Raw genomic sequence first — 25,579 nt, 5'->3', positions numbered from 1 at the left:
CGGAAGCAGAGGCCTCACTCTCAGTCAAGTCTTCAGAGACAGCAGTGAGCCTACAACCTCGTGACTGGCTCTGAGGTAGGATCACCCAGCCAAACTGCTTCTAGATTCCTTAGAAACTTTGTGAGATAACCAATGTGTGTTGTTCTGAGTCGGTATGTCTGGGTGGGGATGTGTGTGTGGTAATTTCTTACACAGTGGATAACTTGAAAAGAATGAAGGAAACACAGGCGGTTGCTGTGGAGACAGTTCTGAATCCTGGTGACCCCACGTGTGCCAGAGGAGCACGGTGGGGTTTGCAATGGCTGGTTTTCCAAAAGTAAACTGTCAGGCCTTTCATTCAAGGTTCGTCTGGGGCCACTCAAGCCACCACCATTCATTGGTCAGCAGCTGACTGTATAAACCAGTTATATCCCCTACCGACTCCAGAGAATGCATGCACATGACACCGTGAAGCGTGCTGTTTACCATTTCCAGGGCCCCTCTGATAATCCCACAGAGTAAGTTACAGTAGCGCAGAGCTGATCGTCCAGGAGGGAGCTCTTCCACAAACTCCGCCAGAGGATTCTTCTCGAGAATCAGGGAAAATTCATTTCTGCTGGAATTGTTACAGGTCACCCTCGGGGTAATTCCCAAGTACATCTTGAAAGCCACCTGATAAAGGAAGATTTAAAAAACACAACAATAGAAAAACACATTTAATAAAACTTGGTCTAGATTCTAGAATAAGGATCTATGATAGGCCAGCCGCCAGTAGTGCAGGCCAATGGCTGAGCATGTGGAGCTGGCAGTCAGGAGGTTGGGATTCAAATTTACCATTCCATTTATTGATGGGATGACTTGTGCAAATCATAAAATTTTCTATTTGGAGGGAACATCCCAAGGAACCAGTGTCCAGTGGAAATAATTTGGCTTATAAAACACCAAAGGCTAAGGTATTATTTTCAGATAAAAAAAATTCAATATCCTCTTGGAGGGCAGGAAGGAGTTCTGGTGATGTTGTGGATTAAATGTCGGTCTGCTAACTACAAGATCAGGGATTCAAACCCACCAGCCCCTCTATTGGGATAAGATGAGTCTGTCTAGTCTTGTAACGATTTACAGCCATGGGAACCTTAAGGGTTGCTAGGATTTAGAATTGACTTGATGGCAGTGGTTTTAGGTTTCCGAGGGTAGGAAATTAAGCCATTGTAAATGATAAACGTGCTAGCATACTTGCACACTGAGTTTGGTAAAGTATAAGTTCCTGAATTACTGGAAGGGACACAGGATATATGGTAACAATCAGAGCAAAGAATGCTCAGGACATTAGGCCCACAGGTGTTTGGGGAGTTGGTGGAATTTGTGTCTAGAAGGGTGACATGACCCTGCGAAGAGACAAGTAGCAGTGGTGAGAGGCACATAAATCCATGAAAAAGTAACTATAAAAAAATCTGTATTTCACTGTTTGAAATGTAGAAATTGAAGAAATCATAGAGATGACTTCCTTTAACCAGCCTATTTTCACGAATGAGCAAACTAGGATTCAGAACACAAAATGGCATGTCGCCAAGTCCATACTCCCAAGTAGCTACTTTCAAAGCCCACGGTGATTACTTTTCACAAACACACAGGCCTGGACATGGAAGTTAAGAAATGAAAATTTGTCAACTTCTAAATATCTTAGCTAATTTAATTTTTGAATTCAGAGAAATGTTCCAGAGAGATGGAAACCACTTCAGATTATAGAAGTACTAAAAGGTTTATCATTCGTTCATTCAAATGGTACTTCTTGAGGCCAGCCTGTTGAGCACAGTGCCCGGCAGGTAAAGGGAGTTCAGTTTTATCTGAAAAATGAAAATTTTAAATGAGCATCCACTGTGTGTTTGAAGCCATGCTTAGGCACAGGACCATAATAAGACATAGTTTCTGTTGTACAAACGTTCACAAGGAGCCCAGGTGGTGCAGTGGTTAAGCATTGAATTGCTGACCAAGAGGTTGGCCATCCACACCCCTGTGGTAGTCCCAAGGGACAAAGGTGTGGCGTGGCGCGGCGCTCTGCTTCTACAAAGCTGATGCCCTCAGAACCCCATGGGACGTTGCTTCTCCCTCCTGTAAAGCCACTGAGCTAGAATGAACCTGATGGCATACAAGCACAAGCGATCATCATCAAAGAGCGGCTATGAATATTGCATAACTGCAGTGGTGTAATAAGTCCTGCTAGTACAATTTTATACATTTGGAAACAATTAAGAATGTATTAGGGATTATAATCTGGGTAATATCCACAGAGGACGGACTTCTAACGTTTTCCTGAATACTGAGTGAGAGTTTGCCAGTACATGGAGAGGGGGTATTCAAGAGACTGTGAAAGAGACTGTGAAAGAGGCATGGGGAATTTTGAGGTTCCATAATGAAATCTAGGGAAGGTGAATAAAATCTGCCATCCTAGGAGCAGTGCTGAACCCCAAAGACCTCTAAAACTAATGCAGAACTATATATATATATATATATATATATATATGATTTCCTTACTTTTGAGGTGTAAGACAGATTGAGGGTTGAGAGCTGAAGCAAAGAAAGCAATGGTAAGGTTACTGTGATAACTCAGGAAAGAAATCATAAGAAACTTTCTCCTTAGCCTTTTCTTCAAAATTTAAACCCTCCCTAACACGGTTCCATATAAATCTCAAGAAGCTCAAACCCTACATTTCGGCTCCAACGTCATGCCCTCCGGAACAAACCCCTGTCTTCCAAACCCTTAAGTTGAGTAGCAAGCGAGCAAGAAACACAAAGCAAAAACATCATGAATATCCAGGCTTGGAGATTCCTCTTGGCTCCCAGTCAATTGGCTGGCATCCATTCTGCTTAAAGCTGTTTCCTTCAGCGAGGAAATGTCAACACTGGTGGTTGTCTGAGTGAGAATTTTTTCTGATTCTCTTTCTGAGCAGCATGGAAATAACATCAAAAAGGATGCTGAGCCCTCTGAATTTGCTGTTTCTGTGTGTAAGGAGCAGTCTCCCCGCGCAACGTCCGCCAGTAGGAGGCATTCTCTCCACGTGGTTGGGAAATAGCCATTCCTAGTAGATGACATTATTTCTTTATCGGCTCGATTCTGTCTGCGACGGAGGACTGGTGTTTCTATGAAGAAAGAGCTAGCTCCACCCTCAGCTGCTGCCACAGCGGCTGTGCCCCAAAGGAAGAAGAAAGATTTTCCCTCTTCGAGAACGTCCACCATGGATGCTTTCCAGGGACTTTTGAAATTCTTCCTTAACCAGAAAACTGCTATAGGCTACAGCTTCATGGCTCTGCTCACCCTGGGCGGGGAGCGGCTCTTCTCGCTGGTGGCTTTTAAGTGCCCCTGCAGCGCCGAGAACACCGTCTACGGACTGGCTTTCCTCTTTGCTCCCGCCTGGGTGCTCCTGATCCTGGGCTTCTTTCTGAACAACAGGTCCTGGAGACTCTTCACGGGCTGCTGCGTGAACCCCAGGAAGATCTTCCCCAGGGGCCACGGCTGCCGCTTCTTCTACGTCCTAGGCCAGATCACCCTGAATTCGCTGGTGGCTCCCGTGATGTGGCTCTCCGTGGCTTTGCTCAACGGGACTTTTTATGAGTGCGCTATGAGCGGGACGAAGAGCGCCGGCCTCCTGGACCTCATTTGTAAGGGCAAGCCCAAAGAGTGCTGGGAAGAACTGCACAAAGTGTCCTGTGGGAAGACCAGCATGACGCCCACCGACAACGAGGAGCTCCAGCTGTCCCTGCAAGCCCAGTCTCAGGTAAGAAGCGCCCGCTCGCCTTTCCCGCCCTCCTCTGCCGGCCTTTCAGCCGAGGTTGAGAGAGAGGCTTGCCAGGAGCTTCTGAAGCCGAGTGGGAACGGGGACATACTGCAGAATGAGGAGGATCACGCGGAAAGGATTTGCTGCTGCTGCTGCTGCTGCTGTTTGTGATAGATTGGACGGGATGGGGAAACTGCTGCTTGGACCATGTGTTTTCCATTTTCAAAAAGTGAATACCCTTGTTGAGTTAGGCCTACGTAAATACTTCAAGTCTGTTTAAAACTATCTGACTTTGGAAGTCATGCAGGACCCTAAATCACAGGGCTAATGGCAAAGCTACAGCTTAGAAATCACGGACGCCTGTCAATGAGTTGCTTTCAAACGGGTTGCTCAGAAACACATAGACCTATCCCTCTCTATGATGATTCAGCTGATCCGAGTGAGCGACTACTTTTCGAAGTTGCGTGCAGTATAATCAGTGTAGAGATTTCCCTGGGTGATTTCTGACAACTGCTATCCCTGTCAAGATTGCAAAGAATTCACCCTAAAGCTGACCTCTGCCGGCTTTAAATAGCTTGCAGTGATAAGTGACTGCATTCTTCCGGGACATCATGTCTTATCCTCTTAGTGTGGAATGGCTAAAGAAACTCTTTTACTGCTTTTGAAGCTGAAGATTTTTTTTTTAACCTTAGCAGAAGGAAATGACAACTTAGCCTAATTGATGGAGGGAAATAGCTTGTCAGACTCCAGGTACATGAGCACAAATCCAGATGTGCAGTCTGACTGTCTGAAAAGGGGGAATGGCATTCCTCAAACCCAAACCAGCAATAAGCAGTGAAACACACCCACATCTGGCCAGAAATGCTGTTTCTTCCAGAGTAAACACACTGAAGATAGGATCATTTTACTTTTTTCCTCAAAAGGATTTGCCTTTACAACACAGTAAGGCAAAGTCTATTTTTAAACCCACACAGTTCCAAACTGGTTGTTAGTATAGTCATACTATTTTCATAAGCTGACAAATCAAAATATACTCTAAACCAAAACCTTTTGTTTCGCGCATAAAGCACATCTTACATAAAACACGCCAGCTTCCCAAATGTCTTTCATCTTTGTTGTTGGAAGGTGTTAATTAAGAACACTATGTCACAATAAATGGCATAATTGATGCCCTCAGGCCACAGGCTCCATTCAGTTGGTGCCAAGTTCACACACTTACTGTGTGAGTGGTTCTTCTCCAAACACAGGTAAAAACCATATACATTCTGTCATAGCTGAGTCGGCCACACGTGCTGTTTATCTTTCAGTCCAACGAGAGAGGGCAAAGCCCGGGGCTGATTCCTGTGAGGAGGTGGAGGAGTTGCGTAGTCAGGGGAGCTGTATCCAGAACAGGTGCAGGTGCTGACCACGGAGATTGGGATAAGCAGGTGGCAATGCTCAGTCCAGGCCAGTAATTGGGGGTATGTGAGTGGTAGAGGTGGGGGTGGGAAAAGTGCCTTCATCCATTCATCCAGGGGTGGAACCGAGCAATAACAAGTCCCGCTGGATGGCTCTCCATTCTCAAGGCAGGGAGAGTGGAGCAGTGGAAAGCGCTGGGTCTTAAAATCGGCAAGTCTTGGATTTGAGTACTGACTCTACCATATACCAGCTGGCGAGCATAGAGCTAGCCTTTTGACCTCTCTGCACCCCAGTTTCCTCATAGCTGGCAGTGATAACAGCTAAGATCATGCCATAGGAGAGGAAGATGAACCGATCGATAAAGTCTCTAACACAGGAAGAATAGAGTCAAGTACTGGAGTGAGAGGTTGGGGAAAAGAGCAAGGTAGAGGATGCAAAGGAAAATCGGAGGTCCAGTCACGGGTTATTCCAGGCAAATATGAGGACTCACAGAATGGCTGTTGTGCTTATTCATTAACTATAATGACAGAAGCTACTATGAGGTCAGCAATTCTTTAACATAAACATGCAGTGAACTCTGGAGCATTCGAACTCGATGGGGCTGCCTTGTTTTTCCAGATCGCTCAGGTTTTCCACGTATGTTTGACGGCACACGGTCTTTTCTGTGACCCCTTTGTTGAGGGAAACGCTAGTGTTTTCCTTCTCTGACTTGTTTCTGTCTTTCACAGGTTCCAGCTTTTGTAGGCCACACATGTGAAAGATCACAGAATGTGATTACTGAATCAGTTACTGAATGTGCGTGGATGCCCAGCCTTGTTCCAAGCACATCCTGTAGATCATCTCACTAAATCCTCATAAGGACCCGCAGGAACAGGTGACCCCCAACACCCAGCCCAGTTTTACCATCGAGGAAACTTGGGCACGAAGACCATCATAGTAGAGAAAACGTTGGGCTCCCTGGACTACAAACCGACACACACATCAACGGTTCAAATCCACTGAGACACACCTTGGAGAAAAGGTGTGGAGGTCTCATTCTGAGAGATCATTGAACAGTCTAAGGCTGCCGTGAGTCAGAAATGACTTGCCAGCAACTGTTTTGGTTTTTAGTATGAATCCAGAGCTCGCTGTCCTGTGGCCACAGGCATCTGACAGCGTTTCGGATCCTTCACAACAGCTCCACATCCTTTGCCATAGGTTTTGGGCATCACTTCTATAGGGCCCTGGAGCACATTAGTGGTTCAGTTATGGTATGAAGAAATCAGTTTATTTGCATATTAGCATTTCCATTTTAAAACAGGCACATCTGTAGAGAAATACTAAGGAGCATTTAATTAAAATGTCAAGAGACACTTTGAAAGAGATTTTTTTAGCTATCCAAATGTGGAATTAATTCCAATTATAAAAAATATGATTGGAACAGAAATTCAGAAGACAACTGGAGGCATCCAGCTTTCTGCTTTTATAATTTAGTAGACAAGACAATAACAAACTGTTGAACCAGTTTGTGTTCAGAAGGAAGATTCCCACCCACCACCACCCCCTCTGCCCCCTCCCCAACCCAAATTCAGAAAGAATCATCCTCAGGATTTAAAGTTAGCCTAAATTCTCTCCCTCTACCAGATTTTAGCTGACTTAAGAAGTTACAGCTTCAGTTTCCTTAATGTTTTATATCTGGCTCACATTGTCAAAGATATTGAGTAATAACACTTCTCCAGTAAAAGTCCCTCAAATATACTGCATGTAAACAAAGGTACATAAGGAAAAATGGTGAGCAAAGCCTAAAAATGCCTGACTAGGGAACTCACTGGTCATTTACTCAGACACAGAGAGCAGCTGTCTGTCAGCTCATCGTAGTTGAGGGCTTGATCGGTGTCAGCATGGCATATTCTGGACTCCTCTTTTTCCTGACTTGCAGTTCTTTCTTTGGACAATGGGAGTTAACAAAAGAATAAAGATTAGGTAAACTTTTAACTTTATTTTGGCGTTTCGCTAATGCTACTTTCAAATGTTACTAAAAAGTAATGGTTTCGCATGAGGTGTGGCCGTGCCTGTTTTTAATTTTACAGATAAAAACCGCCTCAAGGTGTTTGAAACGTGGCTTTGCTTTTCCATGGCCTCAATATCTCTTTCTTTCTAAGATTCTAGGATGGTGTCTGATTTGCTCTGCGTCATTCTTCTCTCTGGTCTCCACTTGTTATGGTCGCTGCCGATCTAAAGTTAGCTACCTCCAGATGACATTTTGGAAGACATACGTGGAAAAGGAGAAGGAGCAGTTGGAAAATTCGTTCCTGGATTATGCCAGCAAGCTCAGTATGAGGAATCTGAAGTGCTTTTTTGAAAACAAGAGGCCAGAAGCTTTCCCCATGCCCTCCTTCGCGGCCTGGGAGGCTGCGTCAGAGCTTTACTCTTTCCACCAAACCCGGCAACACTACAGCACCCTGCACAAGGTCGTGGAGGACGGTCTGGACCTCTGCCCAGAGGAAGACGAGACAACCATGGTCCTTGTGGGTACAGCCGAACCGCTATAGCTCATCTGCTATCAGAACCAAAGTATTCATGGGGAATATGCATCTGAAGGCCTTCGGCTGCATTAAAAGCAACCTGTATGATTCGGTCTTTGTAAATTTATTGCTTCTTTATAAGACAACAATGCAAAGGAAACAGTGTGGACACTCCCAAGTCTAGTTCATGGTCAACGATGTTAACACAGATGCTCTTGTATTATTAGTTCGGGATTGAACTCAGTGGTCACTGAAGTCCCCTCAAGTTCTTAGATGTCAAAGTCAAGTTCTAAGACAAGACACATGAGGATCTGCTCTTTGCTGCAAATGTTGGTTATGGTAGGGGGAGCAGAAGCTGTGTCTTCTGTGGGAAGAAGGAGCCCTTGACATAGCCTGCCATGCACAGTAGGGGCTTAGGGGTGATTAGCAAGGGTCTTTGTTCCGCATAGCTATATCACTGCATGCAGTAATAGAGATATGTATGCAGTGTGTCTAAAATCCTACCATTTGAAATTAATTTCCTGGGACTCTGAAGATCACAGTTCTCAAAAATAACCAATTTAAAAGAGACAATAACCTAAAATGTAGGGCTTTTCACATGTTTCCACTGTCTACTGAACATATGCCACTGCCTCATGATTTTCATGGGCCCTGTGAGCCCCCTTCTAACTAAAGATATATCTCTACACTAATATAAATATTAATATATTAACAAATTAATACTACAAATTAAAATAGCCTCCAGCATCAAAATTCATTAATTTTCCACTATAAACACTGTCTTTGGGCCCCTAATAATAATAATATTGTGGCCCATAGACGCTATGGGTTAGGCACTGAGAGGCTGAAAGATTAGTAGTTCAAACCCGCCAGTTGCTTCAAGAGAGAAAGTTGAGGCTGACTCCTCCTTTAAAGACTTACACATCTGGAAACCCAAAGAAGCCATGCTATCCTGTCCTGTAGGTTAGCTATGCCTTGGAATTGACTCAATGGCAGTAGGTTCGCTTTGGTTTTGGGTTCAGGCATATCACGGTGCCTCCTGAATCTAATGGCCAACAGGCAGGATTAAAGGACAGAATACATCATCCAAAGCAGTTGAAAAATGTTTTTAAAGTATCATATTTATCATAGATCATATACATTGTATATTCTACTATGAACTATATCCATAATACAATAATTTGTTATAATCATATATATATTTCTGTTACAAGGAGGCTTCAAAGAGACCATAAAAAATTCCGCTATCTTTCCATGCATCTCACAGGGTGGGCAAGACTGAGCAGCAGTTACATAAGAATTAGTTTGTCCCCCCAAAATTAAAAACAAAAAGAATTAGCTTATCCCTGAGAGCCAAGGATTCCAGCATTGCCCTGTGTGTACATGTTCTCCTGGGGCTGCAGAGTGCACGCCCAGGATGACTCCCGACCCCAGGTGTGCACAGTAGAGCGGCTCTGCGGGATTTCCAAGACTGTGACCTTTCCGAAGCAGATCCCCATGCCTGTCTCCTGAAGTGCCTCTGGGTGGGTTTGAACTGCCGATCTTAACAGCTACTAGTGGAATGCTTCACCATTTGTGCCATTCCAGAATCAGGTAGAGGAAAATATCTCCCAGGCAGCACTACAAGAGGAGCCTTCAGTGACCCAAGAGTAATCCTCCAGAGAACGTTGTACCCCAGCAACTGGGAGATGGGCACCCTGAAACCAGAGACCTGGAGAGAACACCGGAAAGGACATCACCTATAACTGCTACCACAGTCCCCTTGGAGGGTCTAAGGAAGCATGCCGAACTGACTCCTCTTCTCAACGTCTACTGCCCTGCTCCCAACGAGGACCCATGCTTCTGAAAGCAACCCCATCCTTCTCCCGGCTGTAGCACTCTGGTATATAAATTAAGGGTTGAAGAATGCTGTTGGAAAATAGTGGATGTTTCCCATACAAGGAATACGTAGGTTATACAAATGTTAATGGCATATGACAGCTACTTTGTCAAATGTATCCCATGAATAAAATATGTGCAAACACGGTCTATGATATTTTTCTGTGTTGTTCCTTTTTTTTGACTCAGCGAGTGTACTCAATGCTATGGCACACTCAACTTATTAATATTAATACAAAATGCAAATGGATGAAGTTATCTAGAAAGAATTGCAAAAATAAGATATGGTATACATGAATACATACTTTTATGTAATGTACCTTTACATAATGTCTAGAAAAATATATATGTCCAAAATAATGTTTAAAACTGTGCATGATTTCCTACTTAGGAACTTTGATACACCACCGAAAATATGTACACTTGATAAGAAAATGATGAAATTATTAATTGAAATTAGACATTTCAAAGCCCGATGAAGCTTGCTAGAAAAATGGGTTAAGACAATGGTTCTCAATCTTCCTAATGCTGCAGACCCTTTAATACAGTTCCTCATGTTGTGGTGACCCACCAACCATAAAATTATTTTCGTTGCTACTTCATAACTAATTTTGCTACTGTTGTGAATCAGGAAACCCCTGTGAAAGGGTTGTTTGACCCCCAAAGGGGTCACAACCCACCGATTGAGAATCACTGGGATAAGAGAACCCCAAAGTTCCTGGATAACAGAAAACAGCTACCTCTTCTCATTGGGTATTTCAAATATTTATTCTACATTGGTGTTTCTGGATTCTTTAAGGCAAATATTTTATGAGATTTCCCTTTCCTTTTTTCTCGAATGTACAAACCATGGGGTGTTCACTTTCTCTGTGGGTAGTGCTTTGATCTCTCTTGGTATTCCCAAATCATTCAGATAAGTCAAAGACTTCCACATGAGAGATCAGATGGAAAGAATCCACATCTATCAGTGACTCTCATATTGGCTGCACCTGGGAGTCACTTGAGGTGTTTTCAAAGGTCTAAACCTGGTCCCACCCTGGAACTATTCTGATATAATTGTTCTGAGGTGAGATCTGAGCATCAGGAACTTTAGAAATGCCCTGTTTCTAATATGTAGCGATAGTATTTTTATATTCAGGGTTTGTGTAAGGCGGTGTGAGTGGTACTGAGTGAGAGCAGGAGGTTGTTGTTTGAAGTGTTTCTGATTTCCATGGTGTAACTTTTAGAGCGGAGCTCTGGTGATGCTGTAGAGTAAGCGTTGGCTGCTTCTGGTTCAAATCCTCAGCCGCTCCAGAGAAGGATGGGAGTTCTGCTCCTATACACATGGATAGCTTCAAAAGTCCTACCGATGGTTGCTATGAGCAAGAACAAACTCAATGGCAGTGGGTTTGCTTTGATTTATTTGCTTTCTGGTTGGTAGCTGTAAGCTACCAAGGTAACTGCACTGAATGCAAAGTTAGAAAGAGATGCTAAAAATAGCTTCTCTGAAGAACAAAGAAGTGCAGCCAGATGCTCCTGAGAAGCAATGATGGCGAGATGCACCACACGTATTTGGACATGAAGAGGATCTGGGAAAGAGCACTCTGGCTGGTAAAGTGCAGGGGCAGTGAAAAAGAGGAGACCCCCACAAGACGGATTGACACAGTGGCGGAAACAATGGGCTCAAACACAAGAACCATTCTGAATATGGTGCAGGGCTGGGTGGGGTTTCACTCTGTTGTGCTTCGGGCTGCTATGGGTCAGGGGCAGCTTGATGGCACTTACACCAACAAGGAGTCTTTACAACTGGCTCCTATTTGATGCTTGGAGTCAAAATATCTCCAGTGCACCTTTGGTGCATCCGTGTCTCACTTTACTAAAAGTTAATCGTGGTAAATTAAAGGTGACTCAGAGTATTTGAGAGGCGGAGTCTTATTCTCCTCTCCTTGAATTTGGCCTTAAGAAACACATAGAAAATATTAGAAGTGAAGCTGGATTGGATGAAGTGTTTCAATTTAAGCCTTGGTTTCGTGCCATGCTAAATCTAATGGGAGTCGATGATCAAGAAGAAGTTCAACTACCTTACACTGCTATGCTGCAAAGAGGCCCAAGCGAGCCAAGTTGGGAATGAGGGCAATGCCCAGCAAGCTCGAACTGTTTAAGTCACGAGCATGAACCCAGTCCCATCAGACATGATGTAGAGAAGAATCAGGAAACCCAACCACCAAGCAGAACAAAGCCCGAGACTTCCATTTCATCTGTTTCTAGACATATGAGCTGCTCCAGCTGAGGGTACAAATACTGTGGAGCTGCACCCACCATGGCCATCCAGATGCATGACCGAGGAAATCACAACCAGGGGAAAATATCGTTTAAATTACTGGAGCCTGTGGCAATAAACAGCAATTGATAACCCAAATACTAAGACACAGAAAACAGACTTTATCAAAGCAGAAAAAGTAGAGTCAAATTAGATTCAGACAGTTTCCTATAAACATTCTCTTTGTGCATGATCTCTCTCTCCCGTTCCCCTCTTTTTGACTGTCAGCTTTCTATAGTGCTGTGTCCTTTGTTCATGATTGGATAGCCAGTGAATAGGTATGCACCTTTCCCAAGTAGCCCTCCCAGAACCTAAGATTTTTGCTTTGAATTCTTTTTGCTTAAATTTTGTTTCAAGGGAACACACCAACAATGTAGTACTGGAAAGATTAACACATTAAGCTATAATTATTTATTAATCCTTAGCAAAAAGTGGTATAATATAGGTTGGCCTCAAGTAAGCCAGAAGCAAATAGGTCTTCTTGTTGGGTTCTTCAAAATACTGTCTTCAGACTGTCAGGATCAGTCATTGTGTATATACATATCTCACATCCCATCCCAGAGCTATTTATCAGTTCTGCTGTTTAGCAAGATTGCAGGTCCTTATTTGGCACCTGAAAATTTGAGCTACAGTACAGCAGTAGTTCTGTAACTTTAGCTTGTTTGAGAGTCATGTTGAAGGCTTGTTAGCAAGCAGATGGCTGTACTCCACCCACACAATGTCTGACTCAGGAGATCTGGACAGAGACAAGAGGCTCTGCATTTCTAACAAGTTCATGGGTGATGCTACTGGAGGGGCCACACTCCTGCTGTAAAGCACAGTGCAGGAGGGGCTAGGGAAGGCAGGATAGAAGACATTCAGAATCTCAGGCCCCTGCCCAGATCTTATAGTTGTTGTTAGATGCTATCAAGTTGACTCTCACCCATAGCGACCCTAAGCAACAGAATGAAACACTGCCCAGTCTCACACCACTCTTACATTTGTTCCTATGAAGCCCACTCTTTAACCACTGTGTTAGTCCATGTCCTTGAGGGCCTTCCTCTTTTTATCAGCCCCTCTACTTTATCATGCATGATGTCTTTCTCTAGAGACTGGTCGTTCCTGACATGTCCAAAGTATGTGTGACGAAGCCTCCCATCCATGCCTCGAAAGAGCATTGTGGCTGTACTTCTTCCAAGACAGATTTTGTTGTTGTTGTTTTGGCAACCCATGGTCCTTTCCTTTTTCTCCAGCACCGTAATCAAATGCATTGATCTTCTTCAGTCTTCCGTATTCAATGTCCAACTTTCACATGCATCTGAGACAATTGAATATACCATGGCTTGGATCAGGCAAACCTTAGTCCTAAAAGTAATTTCCTGGCTTTCTAATACTATAAACAGGTCTTGTGCAGCAGATTTACAGAATGCAACACATCTTTTGATCTCTTGACAGCTGCTTCCATGAGCTTTGATTGTGGTTCCAAACAAGCCAAAATCTTTCACAGCTTCAATCTTTTCTCCACTTATCATGATGCTACCTATGGGTTCAGTTGTGAGGATTGGGGTATTCTTTACATTGAATTGTAATTCATGCTGAAACCTGCAATCTTTGATCTTTCTCAGCAAGTGCTTCAAGTCCTCCTCACTTTCAGCAAGCAAAGTGATGTCATCTGTATATCCCAGGTTAACAAGCCTTCCTTCAAACCTGATGCCACATTCTTCTTTACATAATCCAGCTTCTCTGATGATTTGCTCAACATATAATAGATTGAATAAGTACAGTGAGAAGATACAATCCTTTGCTGATTATAAACCATGAAGTAATCTGTTGTTCTGTTGTCACATTTGCCTCTTGATTCAGGTACAAGTTCTGCAGGAGCATGATAAAGTGTTCTGGGATTCCTCTTTCTCAAGGCGAATCATAGTTTTTCATGATTCACACAGTCGAATGCCTTGGCATAGTCACTATAACACAAGTAGACATCTTTCTGGTCTTCTTTCAGACAAAATCCATGTGATATCAGCAATGATATCCCTAGTTCCATGTCTTTTTTTGAATTTGGTCTGAACCTTTGGCAACTCCTGCCAATGTACTTCTGCAGTCTTTGTTGGATGATCTGCCACAAAAATGTACTTGCATGGGCTCTTAATGCTATTGTTATATAATTTGACCATAAAGTTGGGTCACTTCTGTAGGGTCAGAGACATGACATCCCTCACTGACCCACAGCACTGTAGGGGACAGCACTGGAGACACAGTGCAGGATTTATGCCCAGTCTGATACCCCCACACTGGGCAAAACACAAAGGGAGCAAAAGGGGTAAAGCAACAGAGGCCCCGAGGAATCCCCAAAATAGACTTCAGCCATGGAAGGCAAGGCTTGGCACCTCATCAGAGTCAGTCAGAAAACATATATAAGGATCAGCAGACAGACCTGGAACTATTAATAGCCTTATTTTCTTCTTCTTCTCTGCTTTTCATGTCTATCTATATAAAACAGACAAGATAAACAATTCCAAGGAGAAAACAGTAGGACACATAGTTCTGAGGTGGGGGCAGGGGAGAGGGGGAGGTGGGGGAAAAGGAGCAGGGAGCCAACAACCCCAGGGACAAAGAAACAGCAAGAGATCTAAAATCAATGGCAAGGAGGGTGTAGAATGCATGGTGGGTTTTATCAAGTGCAAAGTAGCCAAGAGGAATTACTGAGAGCCAAATGAAGGTTGAATATGATAGCAGGACAGGAGGAAAGTAAAAGGAAAGAGAGGAAAGAACTAGAAGGCAAAAAGGATATTTATAGAGGTCTAAATATAGGCATGTATATATGTAAACATATTAAACCATTAATACATAATGGTAGGGATACACGTCTATATACATATTTTTGTATGTTAAGTAACAAGGTAGCAGATGGACATTGGGGCTCTACTGAAGTCCTCCCTCAACGCAAGAACAGTTTCTTCTAATAACGTGGCATTCTGTGATGCCCACCTTCCCAACACGATCGCTGAAGTCAAAATGGGTGCATGAGCAAATATGGTGAAGAAAGCTGATGGTGCCTGGCTATTAGAAGATAAAGCTTTTGGGGTCTTGAAATTAAACCAGTGACCATCTAGCAAGGAAGCAACAAAGCCCACATGGAAGAAGCACACCAGCCTGTGTGACCACGTGGTGTCAACAGGAGCAGATATCAGGCATCAGAAGACCCCAAACAATCATATTGATGCGAATGAGGGCGGTCAGAGTGGAGACCCAAACAAAGCCCATCTGTAGACAATTGGACATTCCCTCACAGAAGAGTCACAAGGAAGGAATGAGTCCATCAGGGTGCATTACAGCACCAACAAAACACACAACATTCCTCTAGTTCTTTAATGCTTCTGACCCCCAGTTCTACCTCACAAATCTGGCTAGACCAGAGCATGTACACTGGTACAGATAAGAGCTCTTGACACACAGAATCCAGGACAGATAAAACCCTCAGGAGCAATAATGGGAGTAGCGATACCATGAGAGTAAAGGGAACGTGGGGAAAGAAGGGGGAGAAAGGGGAAACCAATCACAATGATGGATGTATAACCCCCCTTCTCTGGGGGAGGGGAGAATGAACAACAGTAATGTGGGTTAAGGGAGACAGAGGATGGTGTAAGATATGAAAATAATAATAATTTATAATTTATCCAGGGATCACAAGGGTGTAAGGGTGGGGGAGTAAGGGAAAAGAGAGGAGCTGATACTAAGGGCTCAAATAGAAAAAAAATGCTTCGAAAATGATGATGGCAACATATGTACAAATGCACTTGATACAATTGATGTATGGATTGTTATAAGAACCCCCAATTAAAATAATAATATTATTATTAATAGTTAATTAATTGGTTAATTTAGAAGGTTGGGTCACTTTTCTTTGGAATGGGTACAAATATAGATCTCTTCCAGGCAATTGGCCAAGTAGTTGGATCCCAAATTTCCTGGAAGCCTTATGCAAGTGCTGGCAGTGCTGCGTCCGCTGTTTTGAAACATTTCAATGGGTGTTCCTTCAATTCTTGGAGCCTTGTTTTTTTGTTTTTTGCTAATGCATTCACTACAATTGGTGGAACATTGACTAGTTCTTTTTGGTACACTGACTTTATGGATTCTTTCCATCTTTTTTGATGCTTCCTGCATCATTCAATATTTTGCGTGTGGAATCTTTTAATATTTAAGCCTGAGGCTTGCATGATTTCTTAAGTTGTTTCCGTTTAAGATGTGTTGAGCATCTTCTTTCTTTTTGGTTTTCTAACTTTGGGTCCTTGCTCATTTTTTCAGAATATTGTACATTGTCTTCTCAAACTGCCCTTTGAAATTTTCTATTCATCTCTTTGACTTCTTTGTTTCTTCCATGTGACATATCTGCTCTAAGATCAAACACAAGTTTCCTAGTCTCTTCTGATCTTTCCTTTCTTTCTTGTATTTTAATGGCCTTTTGCTTTCTTTATGGATGAATATCCTCCCACAACTCATCAGTCTTCTGTTACTAGTGTTCAATACAGCAAATCTCCTCTTGCGATGCTTTCAAAGTTCAGATGGGATAGACTCCAGGTCAGATTTGACTCTTGTGGACTTGATTTAATTTCTTCCTTCTTCAACCTGAACTGCTATATGAACAGTTGATTATCTTTTCTATAGTGAGCCCCTCGCCTGGTTTTAGCTGCAGACATTAAGGTTTCCATCCTCTCTCCCTACAGATTACTGTTGTTGGTCAGTGCCCCATCTAGTTGGGTCCAACCCATTTCAACACTAGGCCTAGTTGAATCAACACTGCCCTGTCCTGTGCCATCTTCACAACTGGTCCTCTGTGGGGAACAGAGAATGGGAAGAGAGTGTGTGCACATGAATCTTTTATTCTCATATATTAAGAAGCCTGGCAGGCTGGGTTTCTGGGGTGGAGGGAAGCCTTCACCCTTGCGGATTGGGGGTGAGTCACAATCACAGTCTCATAATTAATATCGTTCCCCAGTGTACCCTCTCATATTAGTGCTGTCTTAAAGTGTACTCTTACAGGCACAAGGCTGATTGCTGCATTGCCAGCAGTTTTAACTATAGATGCAAACATCCTTTCTCTCCCTACGTGTCACCCAACCCCCTCATACCTTCCCCCAATGCAGGTATTAGGTTTCCTCATCTGTAAGCTCTGGGACCTTCATGTGGATTCCACCCACCTTGTGATGCATGTAGCTACTGAAAATGCATATTTTATGGCTACCTATAAATGTCCCAAGATAGTAAAGATTCTTTCTCACTTCTCCCAGTTCCATGTGGACCATCAAGAGGAGCAGAGGTGAACATGCTACTATAAAATGTGTCAGACTCTCATGTTTACTCTCTCTCCTATCTTTCTCATCCTTTGTTTAGAATCTTTATATATTATTGCTTGTACATTTGCACCTTCTGTCCCTTTGGTTGTTGGAGGCTGGTTTCCTCGGACAGTCCTCTTGTGTCAATCAATCTCCGTGAAGGCTGTGGTAGTTACATAATCTCGTGTCAGCTTGAGGATATTAAGAAAGAAGGGATGGAGTCTCGTTTGTTAATCCAGCCACAGGCTGATGCCTTGTGGGCGTGGCCTTCTCAAGAGGATTCTGGGAACTTCTTCTCTTCCTTGGATGCACTCTCTCTGCTTTGCATTCCTGTTGACAAGCCACTTGGAGCCATGCTGACGGTAGTCTTTTCTTAGTCTGGAGTCTCTGCTGAAACCTGCTCCCTTTGGGTGGCCCTGCCAGCATTTGAAATGCAAGTAACATAGCTTCCAGCATCACAGCAACACACAAGCCACCACAGTGCAACTCACTGACAGACAAGTGGTAGAGCCCAGATCTACTATATCAGAATTTGCATTTCACTCACATCTCAAATGGATGGGCATGTATGTTCAAATTTGAGGTGCTACATTCTAGGGAATGTGACCAGAGGTGAGCAGAATTGCTAACTAAACACCAACCTCACTCTTATCAACTCAATTATGACTCATTGCAACCCTATAAAAGATCGTAGAACGGCCCCGTTGGCTTTGCGAGGCTGTAAATCTTTACAGGAGCAGAAAGCCTCGCGACTCTCCTGAGGAGGTCTGGTGGATTCTCGAATTGCCAACCTTGTGGTTAGCAGGCCCATTGTGTCGCCAGGACTCCAGGAATAGCTAAGATATAGGCTACATATATCTGCAATGCCATTGCTGTTACTTTTAGGTGCAGTTCAGTCTGCTCTGATGCACAGCAACCGCATACACAACAGAATGAAAACTGCCCAATCCCCTGCCATTTTCAGAATCTGTCCTTTGTTTGATCCCATTATTGTTGCGACTGTGTCAACCCATAGCGTTGAAGATCTTCCTCTTTTTTGCTGACTGGCTCCCTGCTCTACTGAGCCAGTGTCCTTTTCCAGGGACTTGTCTGTCTTGATAATATGCCCAAAGTACATGAGATGTAGTCTCATCATCCTTGCCTCTAAAAGGCATCCTGCCTACACTCCTTTCGAGACACATTTGTTTGCTCTTCTGGCAGTCCAGGACACTTTCCATATTCATCGCCAACACCACAACGCAGGTGCATCATTTCTTCTTCTGGCTTCCGTACGTTGCCCAGCTTGCATATGCGTCTGAGGTAAGTGAAAATACCAAGGCTTGGGTCAGGCACATCTTATTTTTCAAAGGGATTTTCTTGCTCCTCAAGAGGACTTTCAAGAGGACTGTGCAGCAGATCTATCTGACATCAACAATGATAGTCTTCGAGCTACGGCCTCTTCTGAATCCAATCTTTAATTTCTGGCACCTCTCTTTCAATATACCGCTGCAACTCTTTTTAAATGATCACCGACCAAATTTTACTTGCATGTGATATTAATGAATGGGGCTGATAAGTTCTGCATTGTGATGGGACACATATCTTGGGAATAGGCACAAATATGGACCTCTTCCATTAGGTTGGCCAGGTAATTGTCTGATACATTTTTTGACATAGATTAGTGAGTGCTTCCATTGTTGCATCAGCTTGCTGAAACATTTCACTTGTGGTATTCCTTCAATTCCATGTGTCTTGTTTTTGACATATTGGATTTCTTCCTTTAATATCATCAGTTATTGATTATATGCTCAGTCTTGAAATGATTGAATGCTGACCAATTCTTTTTGATATAGTTATGTGTATTTTTTCACCTTCTTTTAATGCTTGCTAGAGCATTTAATATTTTATCCATGAATCCTTTAACTTTAAAATTCAAAGTTTAAATTTTCATTTCTTTCAGCTTGAAATATCAATTTTATTAGAAAATATGAAATTATCTTTAAAACGATTGCCTTCAAATTAATCTTCCACTAGTAATGAAGAATTAACCTCATTTCTCCATATTCTCACCAAATGTTAAACTCAACTTACCATATATCCTCATGTCTAACCTGAAATTTTCAGCACATTTTTACTGCTGTTTTCCTGGTAAAATTAGGTGCCTTGGCTGATATTCAGGTCAGCATATCCTTGCGTATATATGCTATTTATTTTTTTGTTCAACCTTTTCATTTAAATTTTTGAAATTTGTGGATAGCATTGACTGGCATTGTGATTTCTAAAAAGTATTTCCTTCTCACCAATGAAATTATACATATTTTCCTTTTATTGATATTTGTTTTCTTCTGAGGTATTTTTCATCAAATGTCTGTCCATGACTTATGCCACATTTTTTCTAGTGAGTATTCAAATTTTCTTACTGATTTTTAATAATTCTGATATGTCCTCTGTCATAAATGTCTTCTCCAAGTTTGTGGCTTGCCTTGTCATTTTTTTCTCATATGCCCTCTAGTAAACAGATAGGTTTTTCTTTTTAACTTGTGAAACTTACCATCTTTTTCATTCATGGTAAATGCTATTTTCTGCTTCTTTTGTCTTCAAATTAATTATTTTGGGTTCTAAATTCATGAAGTTATTCTACTTTTCCCTAAGAATTTTTTTTACATTAAGAATCCATTTAAAAAATATGTCCCAGAACTGGTTATTTGGGGCCACACAGGAAATGTGGATTCTCCCCTGTGAGGGCAGACTTATTTTCAAAGGAGACTTTCCTTTTCTCAACCCAAGGCTACATCTAAGTAGTTCCTGTGGCCGGTGGACCTCATTCCAAGAAAATATGATTTAATTGATCAAATGGATAGTCCAGGCATCAGAAGTTTTGGAAAAGTTCTCCTGCTGATTCCAAAACAGTGGTTCTCAACCTTCCTAATGCTGTGACCCTTACATGAAGTTCCTTAAGTTGTAGTGACCCCCAACCATAAAATGATTTTCATTGCTACTTCATAAATGTAATTTTGTTACTGTTATGAATCGGGTGACCCCCATGAAAGGGTCATTCGACGCCCCCAAGGGGTCGCAACCCACAGGTTGCAGAGATCCACTGTTCTAAAGAGACTAGCACAGAAAGCCTTTGGTCTTGTGCAGCATTGTACGAAATGTCAATCTTAGATTTGCCTATAAGCTAAGAATCATAGCACGCAGGACTGACCTTCTGAAGGAATTTCAGGATCCTTGGAGCAGATTAATAGAAAGGGTTTTATTTCCTAGAGTTTTATTTTAATTTTCAAAGCAACTACTGGTAAGAAATCACATTGCAAATTGTTATATAATTGTTGTAATAAAACACTTCCAAAACTGCTGCTGTTTTCAATCCAAATACTTGGGTTTTTTTAGGAGTTAAGTCTGTCTCCTGAGTTCCAGTCAAACAAGTTAAGCAGTTGCAATAAAATTCAGACTCTCTACTGGACAGCAAGGGCAGCCTGAGTTCCCCTGCACTGAGAGCGCTAGAAGATGAACGTATTCTCTCTGGAGCCTTGTTGGTACTAGTTCCAAGGAGACCAGACCTCTAGAAGAGGCAGCTGTCCTGTGCATTTTGATGGCAACAGAAGTGGAAGTCAGACATGTGCAAGTGAGCTAAGAAGCATGCTATCTTCACGACTTGCAGAACGTCCTGCGAACTGAGCCTTCAGAGATATTTCTCTATAACTAAAGGAGAAAATAATGTTATACAAATATGCTAGTAATAAAAGTTTAAGGGTAATTGCTCTCCAGGTGCCTTTTATTTATATTGGAATGCCTCCATAAGTAGTCAATATGGTCTTCTGGGTAAAATCCAAGCAGTCTGCAAAACCCGCAGACCTTGTGCCTGTGCACACACACTCTTCTGCAAAAAATAAAATAAAATTCTACCCTTTTCCTCTTTAATCCCTCCCAGAGGTACAAAGAGGCATGAATCAAGTGTGTGGGTGTTTACATAAAGCAGTTCTTGCCTACTCATTAGGGAGAATGAAGCCTGGGTGGTGAGGTTTATTTAGATAAGTTTCTTATTTGTCATGACCCACCAGCAAGTTTCTGGCCCAAATAGTAACAAATCTCAAAAATATTTTATAAATTGACTCTGATTTTAGTATTTGTCATTTTTCACATATTGAGAATCTTTCTTTTTCATTTTCTCCATGCCCTTCCTCTCTGTTCTAAAGTTCTTCCAAATATGAAAATGGCCTGACATTCAGCTATGATGCCAGCCTTCTCTGGAATGCTGTGTTGGGCTGTACTGTGACTTCCTTGGAATTCAATCCCTATTTACCCAGGGCTCCCACTTATTTGAATGCCATGTTGGAAAAAGTGGGGAAATGGAGCAATTGAATGGACTTTACCACCACCATCACCACTAAATTGTGAGTTAGGACTTGAAAAATAGCACTACTAGGAAAGCTGCTGCATGTGATTGGCTTCCGTTGTGTGATTGAGGGATGGAAGGAGGCAATGACACGAGGAAAGCCTGGAGAAGGAGACCTAGTGAGTGATTCAGTACTTGGATCCTCCCTTGGCTACATTGAGAACTGCTCTCTGACCTCATCTGGAGTTCCCATTCCGATGAGCTAGAACCTGAATTCTGCACATCTGCCTAGACCCTTCCAATGGATATTTCACCTTTCCTTTGGTTTCTCTCCTTAAGTTCCATGCATCTGCTAAGGACTGTTTGCATCCAAGATCCAACCTAGACTCTGAAAACCCTGGACCATTCCAAGGCCTAGTGTCCCTCTTCAATTACACATACAATAATGCCGAAATTCCCAAGCATCCACTTTAAATTATTCTAGTGTGATGTAGTGGGAAGATATCCACTAGCTCACACTCGAGTAATAATAGAATTGAGTTTGTCTTCTTTGTAACCGAGTCACAACTGTCTTGGCTGTCTTCTGTAGGTGACGTAAGTGGCTGCTCCCTACACGTGCCCTTCCTATCCTGTACTGTTAGACGTTTCCTGCCAGGTTAGCTAGATCTGAGCTAAGAGGAAGTTGTCCTCTCTTCCTCCCTGCTTCCACCAGCTGTGTGAGAGTATAGCGCCTCTCTCTAGCCTCTGAAGGCTCAGCCACGGCATGGTGTCAGCTGGTGGGGCTGATAGTTAGCTAGTTGCAGGGCTGTGCTCCCAGCTGTCAGGAAGTGAAAGGAAAGCAGACCAGTTGAGAACATCAGGGAAAGACAGCCTCGTTTCGATAGCTTGACCAAGTGGAGGCCAGGGATAGCACAGAGACAAAAAGATTCCAGAACTCCTCTGAGACCTAAGAGAGATTTCGGAATCCATCTCTTATAATAAATTGTGGGTATAAAAGGGCTATGTAGCAGGGTTAGGAGGGATGGAAGGGAAGTTTAAAATTGGGATTTAAACTTTAACCCTGGTTTTAAACAAACAACAGACCACTCAAAGGAGAAGAACAAAGTGCAATTTAATGTCATGCATTGTCCTGGGTGTATTAGTACAGTTAGGCTTAAACCCAGAATTTTGAAATACAGTGGCTTTTAGAGAAAGGATTTCTTTTAAAAATATACATTGTTTCAAAAACTTAGGAAGACCATGTAATCAGAAAAAAAAATAAAAGGAAAGAAAAAAACCAACAGAGGCATAATGAATAAAACCAACTCTTTTCCCCCACTAAAGAAAAAAAACAACCAAACAACAAAAAAAGCCCCAAGCCCGAGATTAGCTGTTGTCTCTGACTTGAATAGCCTGCTTCAAGTTGATTTCACCTGGGTGGCTTTCCAATTCCCTGAAAAATCAGGTCACCTCTGATAGCATTCTTTGAAGAAAACACGCGTTAGGAGCGAAAGACTGAAACGATTTGGACACAAAGAACAACAAAAGCCAAATCCTCCTGGAAACTGAAGGCAGAGCACACTTTTTGATGGGTTCTTTAAAAATAAATTCAGAAAGAACACATAATACTACCTACTATAGTACAAAGGTAGCCTAGGGGCACAGTGGTTAAGCACTTGGTTCCCGCCTAAAGGCCAGCAGTTCAAACTCAGCAGCTGTGCGGGAGACAGGCGTGGCAGTTTGCTTGGAAACCCAGCGGGGGCGGTAGCGCTGCTCTTACTTAGAGCTCCCCTGAAGGCAATGGGTTTTAGTGCTGCGTTCAGCATCACTATTTCTAGGAGAATTTAGTTATTGCCATCCTACCTAAGCAGCTGTTGGAGCTTACCATTTTTAGGATGCTCTAAACGATTTACTTGCAACTAACCATGTGATTTTATTTGGGTTGCTTTCTAAGTGAAACTGTTTTCAAAAAGTTTGCTTCCTTGTATTATTATCTGCAAAATATTCAAGGGAGACTTTACTTCCAAAAACGTACAGTTAGCATGCCAACTAACTCCACAGGGGCAGTTCTACCTTGTCCTATAGAATCACTATAAGTTGGAATCAACCCGTTGGCTGTTGAGTGAGTGAGCCTACTAACTAGAGCCTGCAACACTAAGATACCCCAAATGCTAGCCTCTGGAACAAAGGACAGCAAGCACCAGCATAAGTACAGCAAATAAAATAAGAAGAGGGTTTCCAGGTCAAGTAAAAAGAATAATAAGGAAAGGCAAACAAACAAACATACAGTTGGCATTGGTTCCTGCTCAGGGCAACTCGTGTACCCCAGAGTAGAGCTGTAGTAGAACAGAGAAGGTTTTCGATGTTTGATTTTCCAGATCACTAGGCCTATCTTCTGAGGAGCCCCTGAATGGACTTGAACCTCCAAGGTTTGGGTTAGCAGCCAAGAATATTAGCCGTGGATGTGTCACAACTTACTATTACTGCTTTCCCAGAGAGGAAGAATGAGATTCTTGCTAATGACATCCTCCTTTTTCTGTGAGGTCTCAGAATGTTTTTCATATCCAAATCCGTTTCCTTCTGTCATTATGCTTTGTGTCTCATGACCTTGACACAGTTAGTGGACTAGGTGGATCTTCGAGCCAGGTAGTTTACCTGGAAGTGGCCTCCATGAACATTCTTTTCCAGAGAGGAGCTAGAGCTTATCTGGACAGGTTAGTGACCCTTTTTGTAATATTTTGAACATGAAACAGAGAAAGTTACAGTTTGGGTGATTGAGAAGACAGACTATCTAGAGAATCAACAATAAATAGAAGTCACAAGACAGCAAAAACTGTAAGAGAGGAGAGGCACTGAGGTGGAGATAAGAAAAGGGATAGAAAGATATTGGTAGGGACTTTCAGGAACCAAATTCATTGCAACCAGAATGATGCAGATGAAATGGGGAACGGCACATGCCTGCTGCTGAGGCGACAAAATACACTGAGTAAAGAAATTCTGTTCCTCCTGAGCTCTAATTGCTCTTGTTTCCCAGAATATGCTTACAGTAAACCCCTACCACCTGGCATAACCCCAGTGCTGGCATCGGAAAGGAGCCTACCTAAAAGCCACTTGGCTCCATGATGAATTTCAGGATACATTTAAAACATTATCCACAGTAAAGGGAAATGTACTATCTGACTGTAAAATGTAATATCTAATGACTTGATTGCCCATTTAATGCTTGCATTGTGTAATCACTGTTGACCTCAGAGCAGCAGCAATTAACCTTGCTCTTCTGAAGCGTTCCACACTCACAAAAAAGTAGATGATAGAAGGAAACACATTCAATAAAATTATCAAGATGAGGGGAATCAGCTACCTCCCTGTCCAGAATTCGATTCCAGGTCAGATGTTATGAATGTGGACGTATGTTGGACTACCAGATATCTTTTGAGTACAGTATTCTCATCAACCGTAAGGTGGCATAGGCTGGGGTGGGAGGGGTCGGGTAGGGTGTTTTAATTTAGAGCTGAGTGGAGACCACTGCCATCTCCTGGACAGAAAGTACATAAGCATGAAAAGAACTTGAAACATTTTCTAGATTCACGCAACAGTGTTTAGTGAGTATCTGCCGTAGCTGGTCTGCCACAGTGAACCAAACCCTAACAATGCTCCACCTTACCCCTTTGTTTGAAAAGCGCACAGACTAAATAAGGATTTTAAAAAGCCCAGAAAAGAGAAAACTTCACTGGATGATATAATGGAATATTAAACTAAACAAAATCTGTGTGCTGATTTATTTGTGATTGACAATTCTTATTTTCACTCTTTGTAAAACACATTTGCTCTAGTTGGAGAATGGAAATACATAAAAATAAGCTAGTCAATGGAGCATACACAGGCATGAAAAACAATAAGGTTCCATTTTACAGACTGGTTGAAACATAACACTGAAAAATGTAGTGTTAGTTTTACAGTAAAGGTATTATAGTTAGTTAATCCTGAGTCCCTTTGAACTTTTCAAGTTTATCCTGTCACAACATTGAAGCTTCTAGCCCATACAATAGAAACAAACATTTATCCTTTGGCACACTAGGACCAATAGGTATTTCAGAAAATGGACTAGATTAATTTAAAGCCTATGCGATTCTCAC

The 25,579-nt window shown here is 42.4% G+C and overlaps 2 protein-coding genes across 2 annotated transcripts in view; one reads left to right on the top strand and one right to left on the bottom strand.

Annotated features, from left to right (window-relative positions):
• Positions 1-25,579, bottom strand: part of TRAPPC3L (trafficking protein particle complex subunit 3L) — a 57,426-nt gene that overhangs the window by 10,251 nt on the left and 21,596 nt on the right. The window contains exon 4 of the mRNA XM_075554642.1: positions 466-651. Coding sequence (XP_075410757.1) covers positions 466-651 — 186 coding nt within the window. The remainder of the gene's footprint in view (positions 1-465; positions 652-25,579) is intronic.
• On the top strand, positions 2,926-9,689 carry CALHM5 (calcium homeostasis modulator family member 5). Its single transcript, XM_075554640.1, has 2 exons — positions 2,926-3,752; positions 7,292-9,689. The coding sequence occupies exons 1-2, from the start codon at positions 3,120-3,122 to the stop codon at positions 7,679-7,681; spliced, it is 1,023 nt and encodes a 340-aa protein (XP_075410755.1). The 5' UTR covers positions 2,926-3,119; the 3' UTR covers positions 7,682-9,689.

This window comes from Tenrec ecaudatus, chromosome 7, assembly GCF_050624435.1.
Source record: "Tenrec ecaudatus isolate mTenEca1 chromosome 7, mTenEca1.hap1, whole genome shotgun sequence".
In the NCBI taxonomy this organism is placed as follows: Eukaryota; Metazoa; Chordata; class Mammalia; order Afrosoricida; family Tenrecidae; genus Tenrec; species Tenrec ecaudatus.
The sequence above is the reverse complement of the archived record's forward strand: the minus strand, read 5'-3'. Positions and strand labels throughout refer to the sequence as shown.